General features: G+C 38.5%; 1 protein-coding gene across 7 annotated transcripts in view; it reads right to left on the bottom strand.

Annotated features, from left to right (window-relative positions):
- Positions 1 to 2288: 2288 nt before the first annotated feature.
- The window catches only part of HP1BP3 (heterochromatin protein 1 binding protein 3), a 35189-nt gene continuing 12808 nt past the window's right edge, over positions 2289 to 24669 (bottom strand). For 6 of the 7 annotated variants that reach the window (XM_061184806.1, XM_061184810.1, XM_061184808.1 and 3 more), the window contains 7 exons: positions 22977 to 23057; positions 21562 to 21716; positions 12484 to 12574; positions 7705 to 7864; positions 5917 to 6028; positions 4556 to 4669; positions 2289 to 4067 (listed from right to left, as the gene is read on the bottom strand). In XM_061184806.1, the coding sequence (XP_061040789.1) occupies positions 3773 to 4067; positions 4556 to 4669; positions 5917 to 6028; positions 7705 to 7864; positions 12484 to 12574; positions 21562 to 21716; positions 22977 to 23057 (1008 nt within the window). In that variant the 3' untranslated portion in view covers positions 2289 to 3772. The other variant, XM_061184813.1, reaches the window with a different exon arrangement.

Genomic DNA, 24669 nt, shown 5'->3' with positions numbered 1-24669 from the left:
TGTTGACAAAACAAATTAGAAGCAGTTAAAACTAAGCTAATAGATTTAAATAAAGGTAGAAAATTACTCCAACAGAAAAAAAAAAGCCTTCAAAGTTAAGAATCTTGTGGAAATGATAGAAAGAATACAGTAATAAAGATGGTAGAGATTAGTTTCTTAAAAAAGGAAAACTCAGCGCAGCTGAGGGATGCCGTTTAGCATCTCTCCTGGCTTCCAAGCACGTGTTCATCAAGGAGTTCCTAAGCCAAGAGCTTCAACAGTTCTAGCTCTTCAGCTTCAGCTCTGCAGAACTGAGTGACCATCTGTTCTACCACAAAAATGCAAAAGCAACTCTACACGCTGGAAAGTAATGTCGTCAGAACCTCTGACTGACAGGGGGAAACAGTTTAATAATGGTCTTTATCCAATTAAGAATAGAATTTCTCTTCATGGATAAGATTAGAACTTTTGCTTAACCCAAAGAACTGTGATTTATCAGGTTCCAAAGATGAGAAACTTCAACTATAATCCTAAATTTTTGGATTAAGGTTTCTTTTAGTTGGCTAAGTACAGCAGTTCACGTGTAAGGCCGGCTTAACCTCTTTCTCCTGACAGATCAGGATGGCAAGGGTATCTCGGCCTGAGCAAGAATAACTTCGTAGGTTCTTTAAAGTAGGTATAAGGGGACTTCCCTGGTGGCACAGTGGTTAAGAACCTGCCTGCCAATGCAGGAGACAAGGGTTCAATCCCTGGTCCGGGAAGATCCCCACATGCTGCGGAGCAACTGAGCCCGTGGGCCACAACTACTGAGCCTGCGCTCTAGAGCCCGCGAGCCACAACTACTGAAGCCCGTGCGCCTAGAGCCCGTGCTCCACGAGAAGCCACTGCAGTGAGAAGCCCGCACAACACAATGAAGAGTAGCCCCTGCTCACCACAACTAGAGAAAACCCGTGCACAGCAACGAAGACCCAAAGCAGCCAAAAATAAATTTAAAAAAAAAAATTAAAAAATAAATAAAGTAGGTGTAAGGATAGGTTAGCACGCCTATCCTGGGGCTGACAAAATTTTATAAAAGAGCAACGATGGAAAAAACATCAAAGGTATTGGTATATTACCTAGCTCTTGTTTCCAAGTAATTTTCCTGTTAGTTATAGGCAATAGACATGACTGGACCAGGCCTCCTTTAGTTAAATCTGCGTGGATGGTTAGGATAGATTTCTACCTGTGTTGAATGCTTCTGTCACATTACTAAGGAGACTCCACCCTTCCTGCAATGGTGTATCTCTTCTTTCTCATTTGAGCTTTAAGAAGCCAACAATCTCTCTCCCAGCACTTCGTGAGATTCATTTATCAAAGGCAGTTTGTAGGTGGTTTAAGGACATATGAAACACTGTAGCTGAGCTCACTAAAAGCCACTAACAGAGAGTACTGAAGCCACTGATCCACACGAAGAATTGCTGGGTTATCTCTTGGGTTTGCTGTTTTCCTTTATGTAACATGGAAGTAAAAACTGTGTTCTGCTCCTTGAGAATGGCTGGAAGGGAAAAAACCCAAACAACTTTTTGTCTCAGCGTCAGGAAGGTGCATCTCTTTGACAGCTGGGGATTTTCCCTGGAAGAGGGCAATGGCCCTCTTGTCTTTTCCCATGCTGAAAGCAAGGACAGTTTTGTCTTTGCCTGAATTCTGTGAATTTAACAGAGTGTCAGGGTAGGAAGGGACCTTAAATGATCTAAGTGTCTCACTCTATGGTAGAGTACCTGATATACAACATAGCCACCAGGTGACTGTTCAGGCCTTCTTTTTAAAATAAAACAATATCATAAAACACAGAAACCAACCAAAATCCTGCCACTTTTGATTCCATAAGAGTATTCTTAGCACAGGTTCCTAACAACTGTACTATTAAGAATTATTACCTGCTAAATAGCATAACAGAAAATTAGAATTACTTTCTAGAATTAGGTCTCTAGGGTTTATCAATTCTTTTGCAGTGCTGTATTTTTCTAGTCCAAGGACATACGTAGACATTAAACATGAAAAACTGGAATTTATGATCTTGAAAACAAGGACCTTAATACAAAATGATTTTTAAAAATCTCTTAGGCATTAAATAATCAGGTTCAATGTAGTTGGAAACATTTACCATCCATATAAAAATTCAAAAAGCAAATAAACTGGAGCTTGTATTTAAACAGAAAATGGACGGTGGCTAGTGCAAGGAGTGGAAAAGACTCAAAGTAAGTGTAACACTTATGGCTACTTCAGAGGATATACTGGAAACTTTTAAATGTAAGCTACAGTTCAGCAGCTTTTAAAATTTCATGTTTATTCATATTTTTCAAAATATATGTACATAAAAAAAGGAAGATTTACAACAGGAAAGATTGCCTTACATGCAACACAAATTCCAATAAACTCATGATGGGATCACACATGATTATGGATCTAATTCAAGCCAATCTTCTCAAGTCCAATTCCCAGCCACACTTTAGGCTGCAGATGGGATCCCAGGAGACAATGCAAATGGAATGAATTAAACAAACATCTTTCGCCTCTGGCAGCCCTCAAGGGGCCAGAAGATGTACACCAAAAAGTTTAAGACAATTAAAATGTCAAGTGCCACAGGGAAGATAAATGATAACCAGAAATCAGTATTTCTTAGAAAGCTACTGCTATTTAACACAACTTCACAATACTAAAACAAATACAAATAAGAAAGGGTTAGGTAGTCGGGCTTCATTTGTTTTTTCTTTTCTCTTTTTAAATAACTCAAAAAGGAAGCCACTTGCTTGTTATCAAAAGTGCTATGGAAAGAAAGAAGGGGAAAAAACCCACAGTTTATTTTAGCAAATTGTATGTTTTTCCACTTAACATTTCTACATTAGCAATGGTGTAACTCTCCAATAAAAAAGGCAAAGAGGAAGTGACAACTCATGCTCCAAATATTAAAAAATATATTTAAACATTTGATCAAGAAGATTTTATACGTTTTGATTTTTGGTAACACAGGTGACACCACAAATCACAAATTCAGTATGTTCCTGTATTTCCCCTTCAGTCAAAAACCAAGTGGTGGAGAGATCTTGTGCTTGCTATTGAGGGAATGCAATGCCCAGGGGCCAATGAAAAATACCTAGAAATTGATCACTGTGAAAAGTGGCCCAAAGGAGTCGTGCATCTTCAGAATTGAATGAGATCATAATGTTTTTGGCCTATTCCCAAAGCTAAGACATCTCTGTGTTTATAGTTGGAGAGAAAGGGCTAGTGGAGTGGTTTTATAAATAAGATTAGTTATTATAGCTATAACTGAAGTCTCCAGGCAGGAGGCTTTATGATTCAGTCAGTGCTATACTGCCTCCTTTTTACTTCCAGCACCTGACTAGCATCCCATTCTTGATGCTTTCTAACAAATATAAAAATCTTCGCAACTGTTTAGATAAAACTGGAAGGAAAAAAAAAAAAAAAAAAAGCCAAAGCTGACCATAAAAAAAGAAAGAGGGTTGGGGTGGGGGGAGAAAAATGGACAAGTATAGATTATACAGTTCAGGGAAGTCCAGAATTATCGCAGAAATTAAAATGACTGGGAGGGAGGGTGCGGGGGGAGGGGCAGGCACCAAGAAGAGCACCTAAAGCTAACAAATGGCTAAACTGGTTTATTTATATTCCCTCCCCATAACGTTCATAGGGGAGGAAAAAAATGTAATTTTAAAAGCATCAAACTAAAACAAATGCACACTGACCTTAGAAAATAAGATTTTGAATTTCATCATGATACCCTTTTTTCCTATAAAATTTACTTTTTTGCTTTGAAAGATTTCTTCATGGTGGATTTGCCCTGGCCAGGCAATTTCACTTCCTTTCTCACACTGGCTGCAGGCTTCTTTGAAGAGCTACCACTAGGTTTTTTGATGACTGGGGGTGAGGGTCTGGCTTTCTTGGCAGGAGTTTTGGCCTTAGGAGGGGCTTTCTTGGGCAGGGGCCTAGCTTTCCCTCGCTGGGCAGCTGGGACTTTAGGTGCAGGCTTGGACCCTCTCTGCTTCATGGATGCAGCCTTCCCTGGCGACTTGGCTGGGGTTTTCTTCTGCAACCTGTGAGAACCAAAGAGCAAAGGCAATTACTTAGTACTTGAGAGATTCACTTCACCAGGATGACCAGATACTTTGCCAAAAAAGAAACAGCACAGGTAGAAGTCACCTAGGCTAAGAAGAGGAATGTGGGTTGTTACTTTTTACTTAAAGGCTTTACTAAAATTGTATAAAAACTCAACCAATTCCTGAAGTCTACACATAATTCCATGTTTTTCCTAGAAAAATATGGAATACTTTTTCTTCAAATAACCAAACTATGGATATACATATATATACACACACACACACACACACACAGGTTTGACCAAAGAGTAATTACATATTCACAGTGTTTCACAAGTTTAGAGCCTCTAAATGCTCAAGAACAAGACAAATTCAAATGCTACACAAAGAATCTGAGAAGGATCCTGAACTGTTAAAACACTTTTCACAGCCTCTCCTAGTGCTGTCATTTTCAGCTCTAAGAAGGGTTTTCCACACGTCCCCACCTTCTCTTAGGTGGTGGCTCTTCATCCTCAGAGTCCTCCTCTGATGACTCATCTTCATCTTCATCCTCATCTTTAGAATCATCTGGCTCTTTCTTTGGAAACAGAACTCCTGGGCTAGTAAGAAAAAAAAAGGTAAAGAGAAGTCCCATCAGGACAAGGAAAAGAATGTGAACCTAGATATGCTCTTCCCTGGACATGACCCACTTCCTCCCACCCTCCCCAATTATGTCAAGTTAGGTTACAAATATCAGGTACAATTTAACCTATTTTGAACAAACATACGAAGTTATGACAGATCTATAAAAGTCCCAGACCATACCTCATTTCCTTCCTCTCTCCATTTAATAAAACTGATACTTCCATCATTTATTTAGTAAACAATTATTTAAGCTCCTGACATGTGTTTGGCACTGTTATCAGCCATTGAATATATAGCAGTGAATGGTCTATACAGCGGTGAACAGCCTACACAGCAGTATATATTTTTTGCCTTTATGATACTGGCAAAAGACCTCAAAAGTGTCATAAAGCCTGAATCTCTTCAAAGTTTTTGAGAAATTCAGCAAGGATATTCTAAATTTTCTTTGTCCTTAATGGTAGAAAACTTGATCCCACTGATTAATAAGTCCTTAAATAGTAACACTGTACGTGCATGATTTTAAGAATATTTAAACATTTGAAAAACTCAAATAATACACACTCAATCAAGTAACACTTATGTTTATGCACAAAGAACCATATAAGAAAGCTACACTATACTGCTGAAATAGGTTTCAGTGGTACATGTCATGGCACTTTATTAGAAACGAAAGTGTACGAAGGCAAAAGCACGGGTACACAGAAAAATGCTTGGTCCATAGGAGGTGCTCAATACATTTTTTTGGTTAAATGAATAAATAAGATATGTATAAGAGACAAGTTTTCAAGTAAATAGCCTTGTCTCTCTAGTATGAAGAGGCAGACTAGGATTCTTAGAAGTAGCCAATGCTCTCCCTACTTGGTGCTGGACCATTAAAACATATATAATCCTCTAATAATCTTCCTGTCATTACCATGTACTTTATTCTTTATTAGAAGGAATGAACATCTAAATGACTGGCCAAGGATCTCAAAGAATTCAACGCTTGATTTCAGGAACATGTGCCTAACAATAAGTTCCAGCAGGATAGCCCCAATCCCCCGTTCTTATATGAAAACCTTCAGCTCTAAAACAATACCGCCTTAAGTAGTCTCTATTTTCAAGTATATTCAGTTCAGTATAACAATAATAAGGGCAAAATAAGTTAAGCCAAACCTTTAATCTGGAGTCAGATTTTAAATTTGCAATGACCAATACTTCACATTATGGGCTAGGTGCTTACCTGGGGTAATAGGGAAAACAGAGCTGGAAGGTGCCACTGAATCCTTTACCAGAGATCTGTTCCATCCACCCATTCTTTTCGCATCTCTGTAGGGTTTTCTTCAGCAAATGCACTGAACGATAAATTCAGAAATGAAGAAAGTACTTATTTATTCAGATTTGATAAGTCCCTCAACCACAATCAGTTATACATCAATTTATTGTCCTGACATGTGTGTGCTAAGTGAATCCCTTGTGGTCATAGGGATTTTTAACTAATTCACTAAATTATTATTAAGTGTCCATAAATTTGGAAAGAGTTAAATTATAACGGGAAGAGACTTTACAGACCACTGTGTCAAATTCCTCATTGCACAGAAAGTGGAATAGTAGCCAAGGGTGGCTAATGACTTACCCTACAGTAGCACATAAATGGTTAATAGCCAACTTAAAACTCAATCTCTCATTTCTATTCATTCGAACATCTATTGAGTGCCTATAAGTACTGATAAGCATTTAGAAGGATATCTATAAAGAGAAAACCAATTTCTCAAGAATCAGCAAATAGTAACAAAACAGTATCATGGCTCCTAAAGGCCTCACCAGTTCTCATCTTTCATATAAAAACACATAAAAATACATTTTATAGTGATTCAGTGTCCAAATAAATAGCTGCCACAATTATTAGTGACACTGAAAAGGTTAATAACCAAATTCATCTTCTCTTATAACACTTGGTCAAAAGAGAAAACCACAGAATAATCTACAGGGTCAATACGCACAATTAAACACAGTCTATATCTAAAGTAAGGAAAGAGAAAAAACAGCCATACAGGGGCTTCCCTGGTGCCGCAGTGGTTAAGAATCCACCTGCCAATGCAGGGGACACGGGTTTGAGTCCTGGTCCGGGAAGATCCCACATGCTATGGTGCAGCTAAGCCCGTGCACCACAACTACTGAGCCTGTGCTCTAGAGCCCGCGAGCCACAACTACTGAAGCCTGCGTGCTTAGAGCCCGTGCTCCGCAACGAGAGAAGCCACCACAATGAGAAGCCCACGCACCGCAATCAAGAGTAGCCCCCGCTCGCTGCAACTAGAGAAAGCCTGCGTGCAGCAACGAAGACCCAATGCAGCCAAAAATAAATAAATAAATAAATTTATTTAAAAAAAAAAAAAAGACTTCAAAATTAGCTTCTCATTTAAAACAATATATTCTAGTATGCATTTTCTGTTACTTAATTTTCATATTCCTCACCCTACACTATTGTGCCTCCTCTCATAGTTCACTGAGAAAATATACACTCTCACTAATCTGTATGTGATAATGCTGCTAAGGCAAGGTTTCTAATCTCAAATCACCACCTGAAAGGGTAAATATACTTTACTGAAAAAAAGTATTTTCTGTTTAAGGCTTAAGTCAATAAGAAATAACCTAAGTGGTAAGTATTTTAAAACAATGGCTTGGTTTCAGGGTGATATTAGATGTTCTGGTAAACATTCAGAAGTAGGTGAAAAGATACTATACTTGAGAGGTGTTTTGAACCTAGAAATTTGTCTCTATTGTAATAAAAATAAATATCAGAAAAATCTTTATAGCAAAGTAAAATCAAATTCTGATCCTCAGCAGACACTGTAAATCAAGGATAAGTCTTGATTATTTTTTTGTAAATAATAAATAAGTTTGTAAAGTTGTTCCCTCTTGGTTTTCAGTCAGTAGTTAGTGCTTTATCATTAACAGCATGATCTCTAGGGATCCTTTCACAAGACAATCCCCTGGATCCCCGTTAAATGTGCTCAACTCTGAGTCTTACTTTGATAGTTAGAATTGGTCCCTGGGTGGTTCTCCAGGACATACTTCTTCAGAGCAGTGGTGGAGCAGGTCTTCGGCTCATTCATGGCAGCAATCGCAGACAAGATTGCATATTCCATCAGGCTTCCACCAAGCAGGGGTTTCTCCCCTGATTTCTTCAGCTGTTTTCCAAGGAGGAAGAGAAAAGCATCAAGACAACACTCTCCCAAAGCAGGTCAAGACAAGACTCCTCTGCACCAGGTGGGTCGGAGTTCCTGCATTAGCACAGATATGTTTTACAATAAATTGTCAGGTTAGGGACTTTCTCTTCCCACTCTTCAGGTATTCAACCTAACTGAGGAGTCCCAACCCTCCTAGGGATATTTTCTCCTTCTATCCACCCCTCCATCCAACTGAAAATAGCAAAAGCCAACCTAACCCAAAGAGAGTGACAGCTCTACTCCAATAAGGAGGTTAACTTGTTATGACCACAATAAATTAACATTCTTGACAATACTTCCTTTTTTCTGAATCTGAAAAATGGAGTATTTATAAAAATAGTAAATAGCCTTTTTAATCCTGTAAGGAAAACAGCAAAGGAAAAGTTTGATAAATATTTAGAGTATCATACAAAAGAAAATTATATAGCATATTTCAAGGACAAAAGGCTGGGGAACAAAGGTTAGCAACAATACGCAAAAAGGTTAAAGGACAAACTGAGGTATGGTCTACAATACTGACTCTCAAAAGAAAGGTCCACAAATCCCCTGGGGTTCCTGAGATCCCTTCAGAGGATCTGCAAGGTTAAAACTATTTTCATAATAATACTAAGATGTGATTTGCTTTTTTCACTGTGATGACATTTGCACTAATGGTGGAAAAACAATGATGGGTAAAACCGCTGCTACCTTACTACAAATCAAGGTGGAGGCACAGAAATGTACCAGTAGTTACTGCATTCTTTACTGCTATACGCTTATGGTTAAAAGAAAAAAAAACAAAAAAACCCCAGTTTCACTTAGGAATGTCCTTGATATAAAAATGATTTTATTAAATCTCAACTCCAATGCATGTCTTTTTGATACTTTGATGGGGCAAAGTGAGAAGAATTTATAAAGCATGTCAGCTGCATCTGGAGGGATGGTGGTAGTCTCAAGGAAAAGCACCTAGTGATTGAGTTGTGAGCTGAATTAGCTGCATTTTCCATGGAATATCCTTTTTATTTGAAGGAAGAATTAACAGATAAACTATGGTTAATCAGACTTGGGTATCTGGTAGACATTTTCTTGAAAATGAATTAAGTGAGCCCGTCATATCAAGGAAAACAACTAAGAGTATTTGTTGCCAATGATAAGTTCAACTTTTCAAGAGAAAATTTAAATTGTGGAAAACTTGTATCTACCATCATGAGCACAATAATTTCCCAATACTTAAACTGCATAATTCAATGAACTACTATTCTTCAAATGACCAAGTGATAAAATTATGGTTAAAAGATACAAAGTTCAAGACAGACCAAAGGATTTTAAGGTAACAGAGTACAAGGAGTTCACTGATACGGTTTCAGGTTCCACATGGCACCTTTAACGTATTTTAATACCACAAAATCAATTAATGTAATATCGTATTAACAGAATAAAGGACAAAAGCCATATGATTATCTCAAGAGTTTTAGAAAAAGCATTTGACAAATCCAACAGCCATTCGTAATAAACTTCCAACAAACTAGTAACAGAAGAGAACTTTCTCAATCTGATAATAGGCATCTATGAAAAACCCACAGCTTTAACGGTGAAAGAATGAATGTTTTCCCTTTAAGATGGGTAAAAAGACAAAGACATCTACTCTCATCATGGTACTGGAGGTTCTATCCAGTGCAATCAGGCATGGAGAAAAAAAAAAAAAAAAGACATCCAGATTGGAAAGGAAGAAGTAAAATGGTCTATTTGCAGATGACATTATCCTGTATGTAGAAAATCCTAGGGAATCCACCCCAAAATCCCAAGGAACCCACAAAAAAACTCTAGAACTGGGCTTCCTTGGTGGCACAGTGGTTAAGAATCTGCCTGCTAATGCAGGGGACATGGGTTCGAGCCCTGGTCCAGGAGGATCCCACATGCCGCGGAGCAACTAAGCCCGTGCACCACAACTACTGAAGCCCGCGCGCCTAGAGCCCGTGCTCCACAACAAGAGAAGCCACCCCAGTGAGAAGCCCGTGCACCACAATGAGGAGTAGCCCCCGCTCACCATAACTAGAGAAAGCCCGCATGCAATGAAGACCCAAAGCAGTCAAAAATAAAAAGTTAAAAAAAAAAATTTATAGAAAAAAAACACTCTAGAGCTAGTAAATGAGTTCAGCAAGTCGCAGGATACAAGATCAAAAGACAAACCAACTGTATTTCTATAGGCTAGCAATGAGCAATCTGAAAATGAAAATAAGAAAATTCCATTCACAATAGCATGGAAAAAGAGTAAAATATTTAGGAATAAATTTAACAAAAGAAGTATAAGACCTGTACACTGAAAACTACAAAACACTGCTGAGAGAAGTTAAAGATCTAAATAAATGAAGAGACAGTGAATGTCCATGGATTGGAAAACTCAACTTTGTAAACACAGTGATTCTTCCCAAATTGATCTATAGGTTCAATGCAATCTCTACCAAAATCCTAGCTGGATTTTTTGTGAAAATTGACAAGTGAATCCTAAAATTCATACGGAAATGCACAAGATCCAGAATAGTCAAAATAATTTTGAAAAAGAAAAAGTTGAGGACTTATATTTCCCAACTTCAAAACTTACTACAAAGCTACAGTCATCAAGACAGCATGATCGTGGCATGAGGATTCACATACAGATCAATGGAACAGAACTGAATCCAGAAATAAACCCTTACACTCATGGTCAATTAACTTTTGATAAAGGTACCAAGGCAATTCAGTGAGGAAGGGACAGTCTTTTCAATAAATGGTTTTGGGACAATTGGATGTCCACATGCAAAAACATGAATTTATAACCCCTACCTCACACCATAAACAAAACTTAACTCAAAATGGATCACAAACCTAAATGTCAGAGCTAAAGCCATAAAACTCTTAAAAGAAAAATAGGAGTAAATCTTCCTGATCTTAAGCTAGGCAATAATTTATTAGATATGTCACCAATAATACAAGCAATTAAAAAAAAATGATAAACTGGACTTCATCAAAATTAAACACTTGTGCTTCAAAAGGCACCATTAAGAAAGTGAAAGCATGGGTTTAGGAGAAAATATTTGCAAATCGTATATCTGATGAGGAACTTGTATCTAGTTATATAACTCATAACTCAATAATAAGACAAATGGCTCAATTTTTAAAAATAGACCAAGGATTTGAATAGACATTTACCAAAGAAGATAAATAAATGTCCATTAAGCACATGAAAAAATGGTCAACATCAGTAGTCTTAGGGGAATGCCAACCAAAACCATGAGACACCACTTTGTATTCACTAGTATGGCTATAATTTAAAAAAGACAATACATGTGTTGGCAAAGATAAGGAGAAACTGGAACCCTTATACATACATTGCTGGTGGGAATGCAAAATGATGCAGCCACTTTGGCAGTTTCTTAAAACAAATTTACCATATAGTCCAGGCAGTCCACACTCCTACTTATATACCCGAGGGAAATAAAAATGTATATCCACACAAAGATTTGGACATAAATGTTCACAGGCAACATTAACCATAATAGCTAAAAAGTGGAAATAACCCAACTTGTGAATGGATAAACAAAGTGTGTCAGATCCATACAGTGGAATACTATTTGGCAATAAAAGGAATGAAAGTACTGATTCATGCTGCAACATGGATAAACCTAAAAAAATATTATGCTAAGTGAAGGACGTCAGACACAAAAGACCACATAATGTATGATTTATACCTACATGAAATATGTAAAAAGGCAAATCTATACAGAGAAAAAATAGATCAACAGGTAGGATGGGGATGGGAACAGGGAGTGATGCAAACACGCCCAAGAGATCTTTTCTGGGTGATGGAAATGCTCTAAAATTGGACGGTGGTGATGGTTATACGACACTGTAAATTTACTAAAAATCACTGAATTATACATTGTAACATAAAATGATTGTATCTTATGGTGTATAAATCATACTTCAATAAAGCTATTACAAAAAACTATCATTTGTTGAGTTTTGGTATACTATCAAAGAACAGTATCAACCTCTATCTGAAAATTATCTTAAAATACTCCACATTTATCTAACTGTACTCCTGTGTGAGCTGGATTTTCTTCATAGATGTAACCCAAAATATATTAAAACAGATACCAGCTGTCTTCTATTAAGCTAGACAGTAAAGCTTTTGTAAAAATGTAATGGACAGTAACCCTCTTCTCATTAAAATTTTTTTTTATTTTGGGAAATACAGGTTTTTTTTTTGGTTGTGCCACATGGCATATGCAGAATCTTAGTTCCCTGACCAGGGATCAAACCCGTATCCCCTGCATTGGGAGCACAGAGCCTTAACCACCGGACCTCCAGGGAAGTCCTATGGGAAATATAATTTTCATAAAAAGTGTTATGTTAAATGCAATGGGTTTATTATTTTTTAAATGAATTAATATTTAAAATTTTCCTCAGTTGTAATTTCAAATATGGTAAATATTGACGTGCATAACTCACATGAACAAAAGCTTTTGGGGCCCTCAATACATTTTTGGAGTATAAGGAGGTCCTGAAACCACAACTTTTGAGAACTACTTTTCTACAACCAAGCCTTTTTAGCCTCTAACCTGGAATGTCCCAGAAGCACCTTTGCCAGTTATTTGTTCTAACTGGCCTCTCTCTACTGCTCTCTGCAGAGCATTCTTCAACAGCTGAGGCCTGCAGAGAAAACATAAAATAACAATAAATATATTAATGAAGGTAAGATTTGAAAAAAACAGAACCAGGGTTATTCTAAAGAACTAAAGTTCTGATTCCTATTATATGTGTAGTACTTTGTTAAAACAATAGAGTAATAAATTGTTGGCACCCTTAATAAGTGGTATTTCTTTCTTCTTCAAGCAAAGAAGCTAAGTCATTACCTGTACATACAGAACCATGAACCATACAGAACCAAATTCCAACTTGCCAGGGCACTCCAAAAGCCTCTTTTTTACCATCAGACTATAATAGCAACCAAACTTTGTAATCAAGCAAAGAATGGATATCTTTAAAGTCCCATCTAATTCTGATATTCTCTGTGGCAAAATTCCTGATTTTTTAAAAAATTAATTATTTATTTATTTATTTTTGGCTGTGTTGGGTCTTCGTTTCTGTGCGAGGGCTTTCTCTAGTTGCAGCGAGCAGGGGCCACTCTTCATCACGGTGCGCGGGCCTCTCACTGTCACGGCCTCTCTTGTTGCGGAGCACAGGCTCCAGACGCACAGCTCAGTAGTGTGGCTTGTGGGCTCTAGAGCGTAGGCTCAGTAGCTGTGGCTCACGGGTCTAGTTGCTCCGCGGCATGTGGGATCTTCCCAGACCAGGGCTCGAACCCGTGTCCCCTGCAGTAGCAGGCAGATTCTCAACCACTGCGCCACCAGGGAAGCCCCTGATGTATATACACATTAACAAAAAATGGAGTTGTTTTTTACAAACCAGTATCGAAAGTCAGCCTAATAAAACACAATTCCCTGAGAAAGAAAATAGGTTGTTTTTAACATAGTATCTCTGCCTTAAGAGGGTTGTATTAAAAAAAGCAAAAACAAAAACAAAAAACTAGGTCATCAAAACCAAATGGCAGGCAAGAAGAAACTGAATATCATTAAAAACATAAGAACAGGAATTCCCTGGTGGTCCAGTGGTAAAGAATTCGCCTTCCAATGCAGGGGATGCAGGTTTGATCCCTGGTCCGGGAACTAAGACCCCACATGCCACAACTAAGCCCGGGTGCCACAACTACTGAGCTCGTGCGCCTCAATGAGAGAGCCCGCGTGCCGCAAACTACAGAGTCCACACGCTCTGGAGCCTGCGCGCCACGCTAGAGAGAGAAAACCTGCATATCACAACTAGAGAGAAGTCCGCGTGCTGCAACCAAGGCCCGACGCAGCCAAAAAAATAAAAGTAAGTAAAATAAAATATTAAAACAAAAACAAAATAGAAACACATAAGAACAAAGTGTTGAGGCAAAAGCTGCTCTGTCAAGGAGCAATGGCCTGAACGGTGGGTGAAGAATCTCAGGTGCAGGGAGAAATCAAGTTGACTTAGGGCTTAAAGGGGTCTGTGGTATGGAACAAGACAAAATGGAAAGCTATACACCCAGGCCAACGACAGGACATCTGAAGAAAGGGTTAATCGTAACCCAAAAGTTAAGAGATGTGTTTTGCCACACCTCCCCAGAATTACTAGAATAGCACCCAAGGAGCAGAAAATCATGAGACTTCTTTGAAACTGATTACTTGATAAGTTAAGTTGAAAAGATTAACAACTTGGCAGCCCACTGAGGGGCAGAATGATGAGGGCCAAACTATTACCACTTGAGGTGCTTTATCGAGCTTTGATACTTTTGTTTGGAGAAGAAATTTTGAATCTTTTCTCTAACCACTAAGCATTACAGCCTGAGCTGACACTAGAGTTATTAATTACATTATCCACATGTCTGGGGCGGAAGGGTGGAGGGGATCCCCTGTTCTAACAGGGTGCTAAAGAGCAGAAACCATGCTATCAAATCTTGTACATCCTGACACTCCAAATAAAGAAACTCCCTCTCCGCCGAATCACAATCCAAGTATTTCTAAGCCAGTGCTATTCCATTCAGGACAAATATGATTTATGCCATAACCCAAAACACACTCGAAGTCATTCACCCCACAAGTATTTACTGAGTATTTATTATGGTTATGCAGGAATAAACACTTAGATCTAGTCACTAAACTCAAGGAATTTAAGAGATGATGAATACATAATAATTAGGGTAGAGAATGATAAGGTTCAGGGTTGAAGCATGTGCATAGAGCTTTGGGAACACAATTGAAGGAATGATTTAAGTGTCAAACAATTTTACTATTAGTTGCTCTGTAAGTTAGATTCCAATGGAGGATCATAGAGCTTAAGTTAAACACTGAAACCCTAGTCTCTATCTATCTATCTATCTATCTATCTATCTATCTATTTATGGCTGTGTTGGGTCTTCGTTTCTGTGCGAGGGCTTTCTCTAGTTGCGGCAAGTGGGGGCCACTCTTCATCGCGGTGCGCAGGCCTGTCACTATCGCGGCCTCTCTTGTTGCGGGGCACAGGCTCCAGACGCGCAGGCTCAGTAGCTGTGGCTCACGGGCCTAGTTGCTCCGCGGCATGTGGGATCTTCCCAGACCAGGGCTCGAACCCGTGTCCCCTGCATTGGCAGGCAGATTCTCAACCACTGCGCCACCAGGGAAGCCCTGAAACCCTAGTCTCTTGTATCAAATTAAACAACTAATCTGAGAAGAATCTTTTTTTTTTTTTTTTTTGGCCATGCCACGATGCTTGCGGGATCCTAGTTCCTCGACCAGGGATTGAACCCAGGCCCTTGGCAGTGAAAGCTCGGAGTCTTAACCACTGGACCGCCAGGGAATTCCCTGAGAAGAATCTTCTTAACCAAGGTTCAAATGCTTCAGGAATGAGTTATCAGTTAAATCGGTTCCCCTAATATTTTTGTTTTCTCAGCAATACCAATCATTACTTTAGCATACACCTTATCCTGGGCCTTTAGAAATCTCACAGTTCTATCACTCACTCCTACCTTCAGGTAAAACCACACTTACCAAGTGCTTCAAAGCTTCTCAGATTGGCCCTTTCTCTCTCATCACTGTTATAACCTTAGTACAAGCCACCATAGTCTCCCTTCCGGGCACTGTGCTGCTGTTTTCATAGTGCACACCACTATTAGGTCAATAAGCCTATAAAGGCCTCCTTTAATATGTTACTCAGTTGATCAGGTGTCAGGTCTTAATGCTTCCACCCAGCTTCAAAGCTTTCCATGGCCTGGTGCCAGCCCTTGTTAGTCTAGATCCAGTCAGACACAGGCTTCTTTCCGCTCCCCAAAAAGAATGCCAACTCCTGCCTCTGAAATTTTCTCATGAAGCTCCTTTAAGATGCCTTCTCCACTCTATCATCCCATCTAAATTCTACACATTCTCTAGACCCATCTCAATGGGATGGGACCCGACTGGATCCTCATCTTGACTGGATGGGGCCCAATCAATCCCCATCTTTTTAACTCACTGCTAACTCCCAGGCACAACTCCTTTTTCTAAAAAATTCTACTCTGTATCACACCATTCTGTACTTACGATGGTGCTAAGTGCTGCTGTAAATGTTTTACACGTGTGGAATAAACAAGAGAATACAACAACCCCAAGAAATAGGTACTACTATTGCCCATACTTTACTGAAGGGGAAAAGTTAAGTGACAGAAAAATTAAGTCATTTCTCCCGGGTCACATAGCCAGGCCGTGGAAGAACCAGGTTATAAACGTGAGCAGTCTGATTCCAGATTTTGCATTTTTACTTACTATGCTAGGTAGGCCTGCACTTTCCAATATAAGACAGCCCTGGACAGTGGAAAAAGCAAGAGGTTATAATAGAAAAATGAATAAAGTTCTGCTTTCACCAGTGAATAGCCAGGTAACCCAGGGTAAGATTTTTATCTGCAAAATTGAGGTAGGAATACCTATTTTTAAGTCTATTTTGAGAATTACAGAAAACAATGCAAACTAAAATGTTTTTAAAAGCCCTATAAAAATTTATTTTATACAAATTTTATTATAACACATTTATAACAAATTTTTATATTTATTGTAACAAGTTTTTCTTTTTAAAAATAAGATGAATAGACCAGTTTAATTAGAAAGCAGGGAATAGTGAGTGATTGTTGGTGGCTACGTTTTTCAACTGTGGGGAAAGTTAGTCTGCACTGAGAGATAAAAACGAAAACAATGCACAAAGCGAATGGAAGGTAAGGGAGGGAGGGGTTCTGAGTGGCAAGAATCTAAGAGTTACATCAATCTGTTAGAAACGCATGGACAGAATTAAGAAGATCAAAAGACTCTTGAAATTAGAGAGTTTAAACTGTTAAGAAATTAAGGGATCTCCAAAGAAATTAATATGTTTAGAGAAAAGTATAGGGGGTAAAACTGAATCTTGGGCTATGCTCATATTTTGGTATGCACAGAAAGAGAAAAATCAAAGAGAATACGAAGAAGTTACACCATACACAAGGATTAGATATTAAAATTTGATTTCTAATGTCATATGACAGAATTACCTTTGAGAGCACCTTCTTAGAGGCCAACCCAAAGCCTATGTAAAGCCAACATACCCCATTTTTCACTAGGGTTGAAAAAAACATTGTTAACAAATAAAGGAGGTGACTTGCATGTTATATAAAAACAGTCTTTAAACATTAGAATCATATTTAGTATGGTGTGATGCTCATACCATGAGAACTACGTTGGAATTGAGACTGACTAATAATACTAACATTAGATGAGTTCTTATTACGTGCCAGGCACTGTTTTTTATTTATTTATTTATTTGGCTTTGCCGGGTCTTAGTTGTGGCATGTGGGATTTTTGTTGTGGCATGCAGGATCTTTTTTTTTAAGTTGCGGCATGTAGACTCTTAGCTGCAGCAGCATTTGGGATCTAGTTCCCTGACCAGGGATCGAGTTCCAGCCCCCTGCATTGGGAGCGCAGTCTTCACTACTGGACCACCAGGGAAGTCTCAGGCACTGTTCTAAGTGCTTAACACATACTAAGGTTCCTAACAACTCTATGACTTATACACTGTGTATCAATGAGGAAACCAAGACACAAAGAGATAACTTATTCAGGGATATAAAGCTAGAAATGACAGACTCAGGATTTAAACATAAGGGTCTGGTTCCAAAGTCTGTGCTCTTTATCACAATGCTCTACAGCCTCCAGTGTATGGTAGCAGAAATTCATGTCTCATCTCATAAGCGCCAGGGCAAAAGTTCCTGGTGTGAAATGGCCAGGTGAAGTGCCCATATTAGTTCACTCATTCAACTAATATTTACTGAGCATGTACTGTGTGCTAGGCTTGGGAAAAACAGAAGTGAACAATATAAAAATCTGCCATTTTAATGGGGTAAACAGGTAATTTAAAAAAAAGGCAAATAAAATACATAGTATGTTAGAACATGATGAGTGCTATGGAGAAAAATAAGGCAGAGAAATAGAATTCTGCACCCTGGGAGAGGAGGGAAAGGTTGCAAATGTAAGTTAAATGGTCCTATCAACCAAATGCAATGAGTGGACCATGTTTGGATATTGACTTGAAAAAACCAACTGTAAAAAGTCATTTTGGAGACAGCTGAGGACATCTGAACATGGCCTGGGTACTGGATAATGTTAAGGAATTATTAATTTAGTTAGGAATTAGGTTAGTATGATGGTTATGTTCTCTCTACATTTATGTGTATGTTTGAAAATTTCCAAAGTAAAATGTTAAAAAATAGTACGGTAATCAAGGCAGGCATGTGGTGATGATACGAGAGTAAAAACTTAAAGGAAGTAAAAGAGTGAGCAAGGTGGGTTATGGGGGAAAACCACGCAGGCAAAGGGAACAGCCAAGTGTGAAGTTTCTGAGGCCAGTAAGGGAGAGAAGAGTAGTAGGAAATTAGGTTGGAGATGCAATGGAAGTATAGTGTCTTGTAGGCCATTTTAAAGACTCTAGCTTTAAACTTTTTGACTGTGAGGTGGCTGGGAAGCCACTGGGAGGTCTGAGTAGCAAGGTGGTATGGTCTAACTTACATTTTAAAAGTCTCACTCTCACTGCTATGTTAAGAACAGACTGAAGGGGAGGGAGCATGGGAGAAGCAGGAGATTACTGCTCTAATACATGTGAGAGATGATGGTGGCTTCGAAAAGAGTGAAAATAGTGAAGGTAATGAAAAGAGGTCCGTTTATGAATATATTTTAAAGACAAAGTAATTTTTTATAGATTACATTTAGGTGTGAGATAAAGAGACCAGGACAAACCCAAGGTTTTTGGCTTCAGCAACTGAAAAGATGTTATTGCCACTAACTGAGATGGAGGAGGTATGGGAAGTGCAGGCCCTTTCTGGCGGGGCGGGAGAGATGGGGCAGGAGGGGCAGGGCAAGGGTGGGGTGGGGATCAAGAGTTTAGGAGTTTAGTTTTGGACATGTGAAATTAGCCACACAAGCGGTGATGTCAAATAGGTGTCTGTATATATAAATGTGGAGTTAGAAGGGAGGTGTGGGCCAGATTTATATACCTGTATACTAATATTGTAGAGGTGCTGTTTAAAGCTTTGAGAATGGAAAGAATTACCATTCATTCAAAGTGAATGTGGACAGAAAAGACAAGAGGCCTAAGGTCTAACCACGGGGCACTCGTACATTAAGGAGTCAGGAGATGGGAAATCAGGAATCCTTAGGAGGCTGAGAAAGAATGGGTGGGTAGTGAAGCTGGAGGTAAATCAGAAAGGTGTGGTGTTCTGAAAGGCAAGTGAAGAAAGTGTTTCAAGCGGGTGGGAGCCATCAACTGTGTCAAATGCTGGTAGAAAGACCAGCAAGTAAGTCAAGGACTATGAACTGACTACTGTAATTTGCAATGTGGAGGCCCTCAGTGACACTGACAGGAAGAAGTACTTCAGGTAAAATGGTGGGGGTAAAGTGTGACAAAAGTGGGTTTAAGAGAAAGTAGGAGGAGAGAAATTATAGACAGCAAGTATAGACAGACAACTCATACTTTAAAACTGTACTTTTCTTGTTCTTTTGTTCAGTCAAGCGTTAAGTAGGCTAAACTTTCACGTTAAATGTAGGTATGGCAGGACTCCACTACAGTCAGTGGTAGAGAAATCAAAGTAAAGGAAAAAAGAGCTTCAAAGAAAGAAGTTACTATTTAATAAGGTAATAAGAAAAGGTCTTCAGGCTCATCATCATCTATGGGCTGACAACCCACCTATTTTCGGGCAAATTTTGTTTCAACATAAAATGACAACAGGACATGTTCCCAAAGACATGGAGCAAAGTTACACTGCAATCACCAGCATGTCTCATGTAAGTAAAGTAGAACCGTAAGGAAAGAAAAAAGCTGGGGGAGGATACAGTCTCTAGTCACCAAAAACAGAGTAAAAAGAGATAAGACTGAAATGTATTTCCATCTTTAAATGCGCCAAACAACGCGTACTGGACCCAAAGTTATATCTGTGGCTCATAATCAGGGTATAAGAAGCATGAAAAAATCAGGATATTAATTTCAAATTTTCTGCTTCTATGATTCCCCCTTCTTTGGCACTTTCACTAACTGGCCACTCTGAAGACCACTAAGTGCTCTTCTGAAAATGTGGCTTCTGGGCTGAAACCCCTGCAATTCTAACTGTATGCCTCAGTAATCCAAAGTAAATACCAGTACTAAACTATATCAGGACAATGTGCATCCAATACAGAAATCGTCTGTAGAAAGGACTCTGGATTAAACCCAATTTCCCAGAAGTCAATATAACAAAGATGTTACACAAACACATTCAAAACACAAACTCTGTGAATTACAAATTTAGACAATGTGTCTGCATGAATCCACAAGCACATGTGACAATCTAATCAGTCTAGATGCTTTTAAGTGGCAATTATTTTACAAATAAATTACTATCAAAATTCTCTCAGAATTTTACATTAAATGTTTAAAGGATGAGAATATGCTATTTCTATGTAGAAGTGCTACAGAAGCCTGAATTCTCCTATGTTCTCAGTTATACCGCTAAATAAAAAATAATGAGCTACCAACCACCTCATTCCCTATTAGGATGGCTACTATCAAAAAACAAACAAAAAAACACCAGAAAATAAGTGTTGGTGAAGATATGGAGAAATCAGAACCCCTGTGCACTGATGGTGGGAATGTAAAATGGTACAGTCACTGTGGAAAACGGTGTGGTGGTTCTTTACATAGTTAAAAATAGAATTATCATATCATCCAGAAATTCTACTTCTGGGTATTTGAAAACAGGGTCTCAAAGAGATATTAGCACACAAACGTTCAGAGCAGCATTATTTCACAATAGCTAAAACATGAAAGCAACCCAAGTGTCCAATGACAGATGAACGGACAGACAAAAGGACAGACAAAATGTAGTATATACATACAATGGAATATTATTCAGCCTTAAAAAGAAAGGAAATTCTCTAACACGCACAACAACATGGATGAACCTTAAGGACATTATGCTAAGTGAAATAAGCCAGTCACAAAAATACTGTATGATTCGACTTATATGAAGTATGCACCTAGAGTAGTCAAACATTGTAGAGACAAAGTAGAATGGTGGCTGCTAGGGACTGGGGGATAAGGGGCAACAGGGAGTTCTTGTTTAATGGGTACAGAGTTACAGTTTTACAAGATGAAAAGAGCTCTGGAGATGGATGGTGGCGATGGTAGCACAATATGGAAGTATTTAATACAACTAAACACTGTTACCACTACAAATGGTTAAGAAGGTAAATTTTATATTTATGTGTATTTTATCACAATAAAAAAATTAGAAAAAATTAAAAAAATAATAAGCAGCTGAGAAGACATAGTTTAATGCTGAATATTCTAGCAGCTGACATCATGAAAAGAGTTACTCTATCAGAGACCTGTAAAAGTCAACATGCGGTTTGAGTTTCAAAAAGAAACTACATAGGGAGATATGAAAAGGAAAATATAATGGGACAAAAAATAAAACCCACAAAAAAAGGTTTTATTCCTAGCTCAACGGAAAGTAATCCTTACTGAATATTTAATCTCTCTCCTTTCTCATGAAAAAGGGGCTAAGGAAGTAACACAGACATCTGTGCTTTAAAGTCTAGGCCTCTGGCTCATACCTGATGTCCACTCTAAGTTTAGGGTAATACTGAGACACGTATTTCCTGATGAGACTGTAGGAAGCTTCTTTAGGTTCACAAAGGCGAGTAAAGGCCAGTGGGAGGATATCCTCCAATTTTACTTGTGGTTCTGGATCCACTGCAGAGCTCCTGTTCTGAAATGTAATATCAAAAATTATCATCATTACAGGATATAGAGCTTTCTTTTCTAATGCTTCTATATTCAACTCAAGGGCTTTCCCAAGCTGACTGCCAAATCAAATAAGCAAAAGAAAACTATCCCTTTTTAGCAAATATTCAAATAATTCATACCACAGTGGTGTAATATCACTTGAGTGGCAATTTCTTTGAGATAAAAGTTTCAGGGACTTCCCTGGTGGTGCAATGGTTAAGAATCAGCCTGCCAATGCAGGGGACACGGGTTCGATCCCTGGTCCGGGAAGATCCCACATGTTGCGGAGCAACTAAGCCCGTGCACCACAACTACTGAGCTTGCGCTCTAGAGCCCACGAGCCACAACTACTGAGCCCACGTGCCACAACTACTGAGCCCACGTGCCACAACTACTGAAGCCAGCACACCTAGAGCCTGTGCTCCGCAACAAAGAGAAGCCACCGCAATGAGAAGCCCATGCACCACAATGAAGAGTAGCCCCCGCTCGCCGCAACTAGGAAAGCCCACGCACAGCAACGAAGACCCAACGCGGCCAAAGATTAAAAAAAAAAAAAAAAAAAAAAAAATTGAACTGGGAGAGTTAAAAATATATACAAAAATTAAAAGGTATTAAAAGTCTTAATTCATTCTTGGCCTTCAATAACAAAGAATGAAAAGGATCATGCAGCACCAGATAGCACTGTACAAAAAAGTTCATTTTGAAAGTTTGAAAGCCTTATAAAGAAAGTACAAAAATCTCCAGTGCTGTAACACTGGAGATGCAGAGAAACAGTCATGATTTCAATTGCTGACACAGAGGAAATATTACATATTTCACTTTATTATCGTATACTTCCCATAAATGAAATTATGTGTCTGGAGGAGGGGGAGTGTTAGTATCTACAAAAAAGAAAAACTGGCTTAAGGTATAGTTTTAGGGTCTAATATTGGGTAAACATGTACTTGTATGCCTCTTCTAGTTTAAAAGGTTATTTCACAAAAAAGCAGTGTAACTCATACAGCTGCCCATAGTTCAACAGAGGGCAGTTAGGCCCACGGGCCCGGGGCTGGAGTGCCTGGAGTCGCACACTGTCCCGTCTACTCTCTGGCTGAACCGTAGTGAGCAAATGAATTATAACCTCTCCAGGCCTTCATAGAAAGGCTGCATCCTGCACAGTGCACACAGTGAACACTCAGTCACTGTATTGTTAGCAGTAGTAATACTATTACAGTGCTCAATCAAACTGGGACAGACTTCTTACCTTTCTGTTTCTGGACTTCTGAGGTGTTTTTCTTGATTTCTGGACCACAATAAAACTCCCGGAAGCACCTTTTCCTTTTACCTAAAGTAAATTAACTTTAGTTGCAATAACAGGTATTTTTATTTTAAATTATTCTGGTAGTCATATCGATAACTTTATACTAGACTAAGCGAATTACAGGGCATGGTGATGCAAGAACTAATGTAAAGTGCTGCTGAACTCTTCAGAGAAAAAAGAATGGATGAGTCAAAAGACTTGGAATCAAATCCTATTTATGGTACCATTTAGCTATTCAATACTGGACAACCTCATAAACCCTCTGAGCTTTTGTTTCCTCATCTACAAAACTGGTGATACCAGGTTAAACAGTCTACTATAAGCTTTCAAAAAAAAAAGAAGTGAGAAAATCTCTATCTTGAAAGGAAGACAGCTCCTTGGCATAAGTTCAGGCCTAGTTAATCTCAGGCCACAATGTTTCCTACAGTTTGCCCGTTACAGATTATTACCGCATATGAGAAAGGTTATCTAGCAATTTTAGACATTGCACATGACGGTATGTGGAAGTCTTAGAACATACTTCCAGTTTACGAAGTGCTGTCATAGAACTTCACATTAACCTGAGTCCTCCGCACCTTAGCTTCACCTACACCGCTGTGAATACAGCAATCAAACGGAAATGCTTTCAGCCTATAAACTTGTTGAAGCATCAAACTGAGGGTCAGCCTATGAGGCAAAATAGGTCACAAACTATATTTTCAAAAAGAAAAACATGAAGCCAGCTAATAAACTGTGCTGACATATACTATGATACTAATTATAATGGTTAGATAATATCTTTTAAGCAATGATTATTTCAAAGGCCATTTAAATAGCAGTCTTACAACATTTTGAGAAAGGAAGAATGTAAGCTCCATCACAGAAATCTGTTTTACTCACAGATGGACCCCCAAGCACCTGGCACACAGGACACACTCAATAATGTATCTGTGGAGTTAAGTACTTGTTGAAAGTTCCTAAGAGGAGTTTAAATGCCTGAGTGGCACAGAATTCTATATTAATCAAACCATGCAAAAAGATATAGAAAAAAGGCAATAGGACTCTGGGAATGCAGTGAACTAGATCTTTAGAACCATCTTTGCTATTACCATGGGACCTTGGTAGTTACTTCCTCCCTCTGGACCTCTAAGATTGACAAGAAAGTTCATTCTAGCTTTAGATTTCTATGATCTTAAACAATTTTTTTTTAAAGTTGAGGTATAGTTGATTTACAACATTATATTAGTTTCAGGTTACAATATAGTGATTCAAAAATTTTATAGATTATACTCCATTTAAAATTATTATAAAATATTGGCTATATTCGCTGTGTTGTACAAAATATCCTCATAGCTCTAACTAAAGTTTTGATGTACTATGCAAAGTAACATGGATTTATGCCTGAAATCAATATTGGTTTTAGTATTATTCTCAATTTACTCAGGTTTATCTGATGCTCCCAAAAGCCTTAATAGTTTCAGATACTAAAAAGTTAAGGTGAACCTATGTGCAAATCTAATTTATAATGATAACCAGTCTAACCACAGAAGTTAGGCCTTAAAACTAACAACCCTAAGACAAGAACAATTACCTTTTCTGCTGCTGCAGTAACTGGACTCCTCAACCCCACTTCTAATCTGCAGCACTACATAATCTC

This window comes from Eubalaena glacialis, chromosome 3 (genome assembly GCF_028564815.1).
Source record: "Eubalaena glacialis isolate mEubGla1 chromosome 3, mEubGla1.1.hap2.+ XY, whole genome shotgun sequence".
Classification (NCBI taxonomy): Eukaryota; Metazoa; Chordata; class Mammalia; order Artiodactyla; family Balaenidae; genus Eubalaena; species Eubalaena glacialis.
This window is presented reverse-complemented; position numbering and strand designations above follow the sequence as displayed.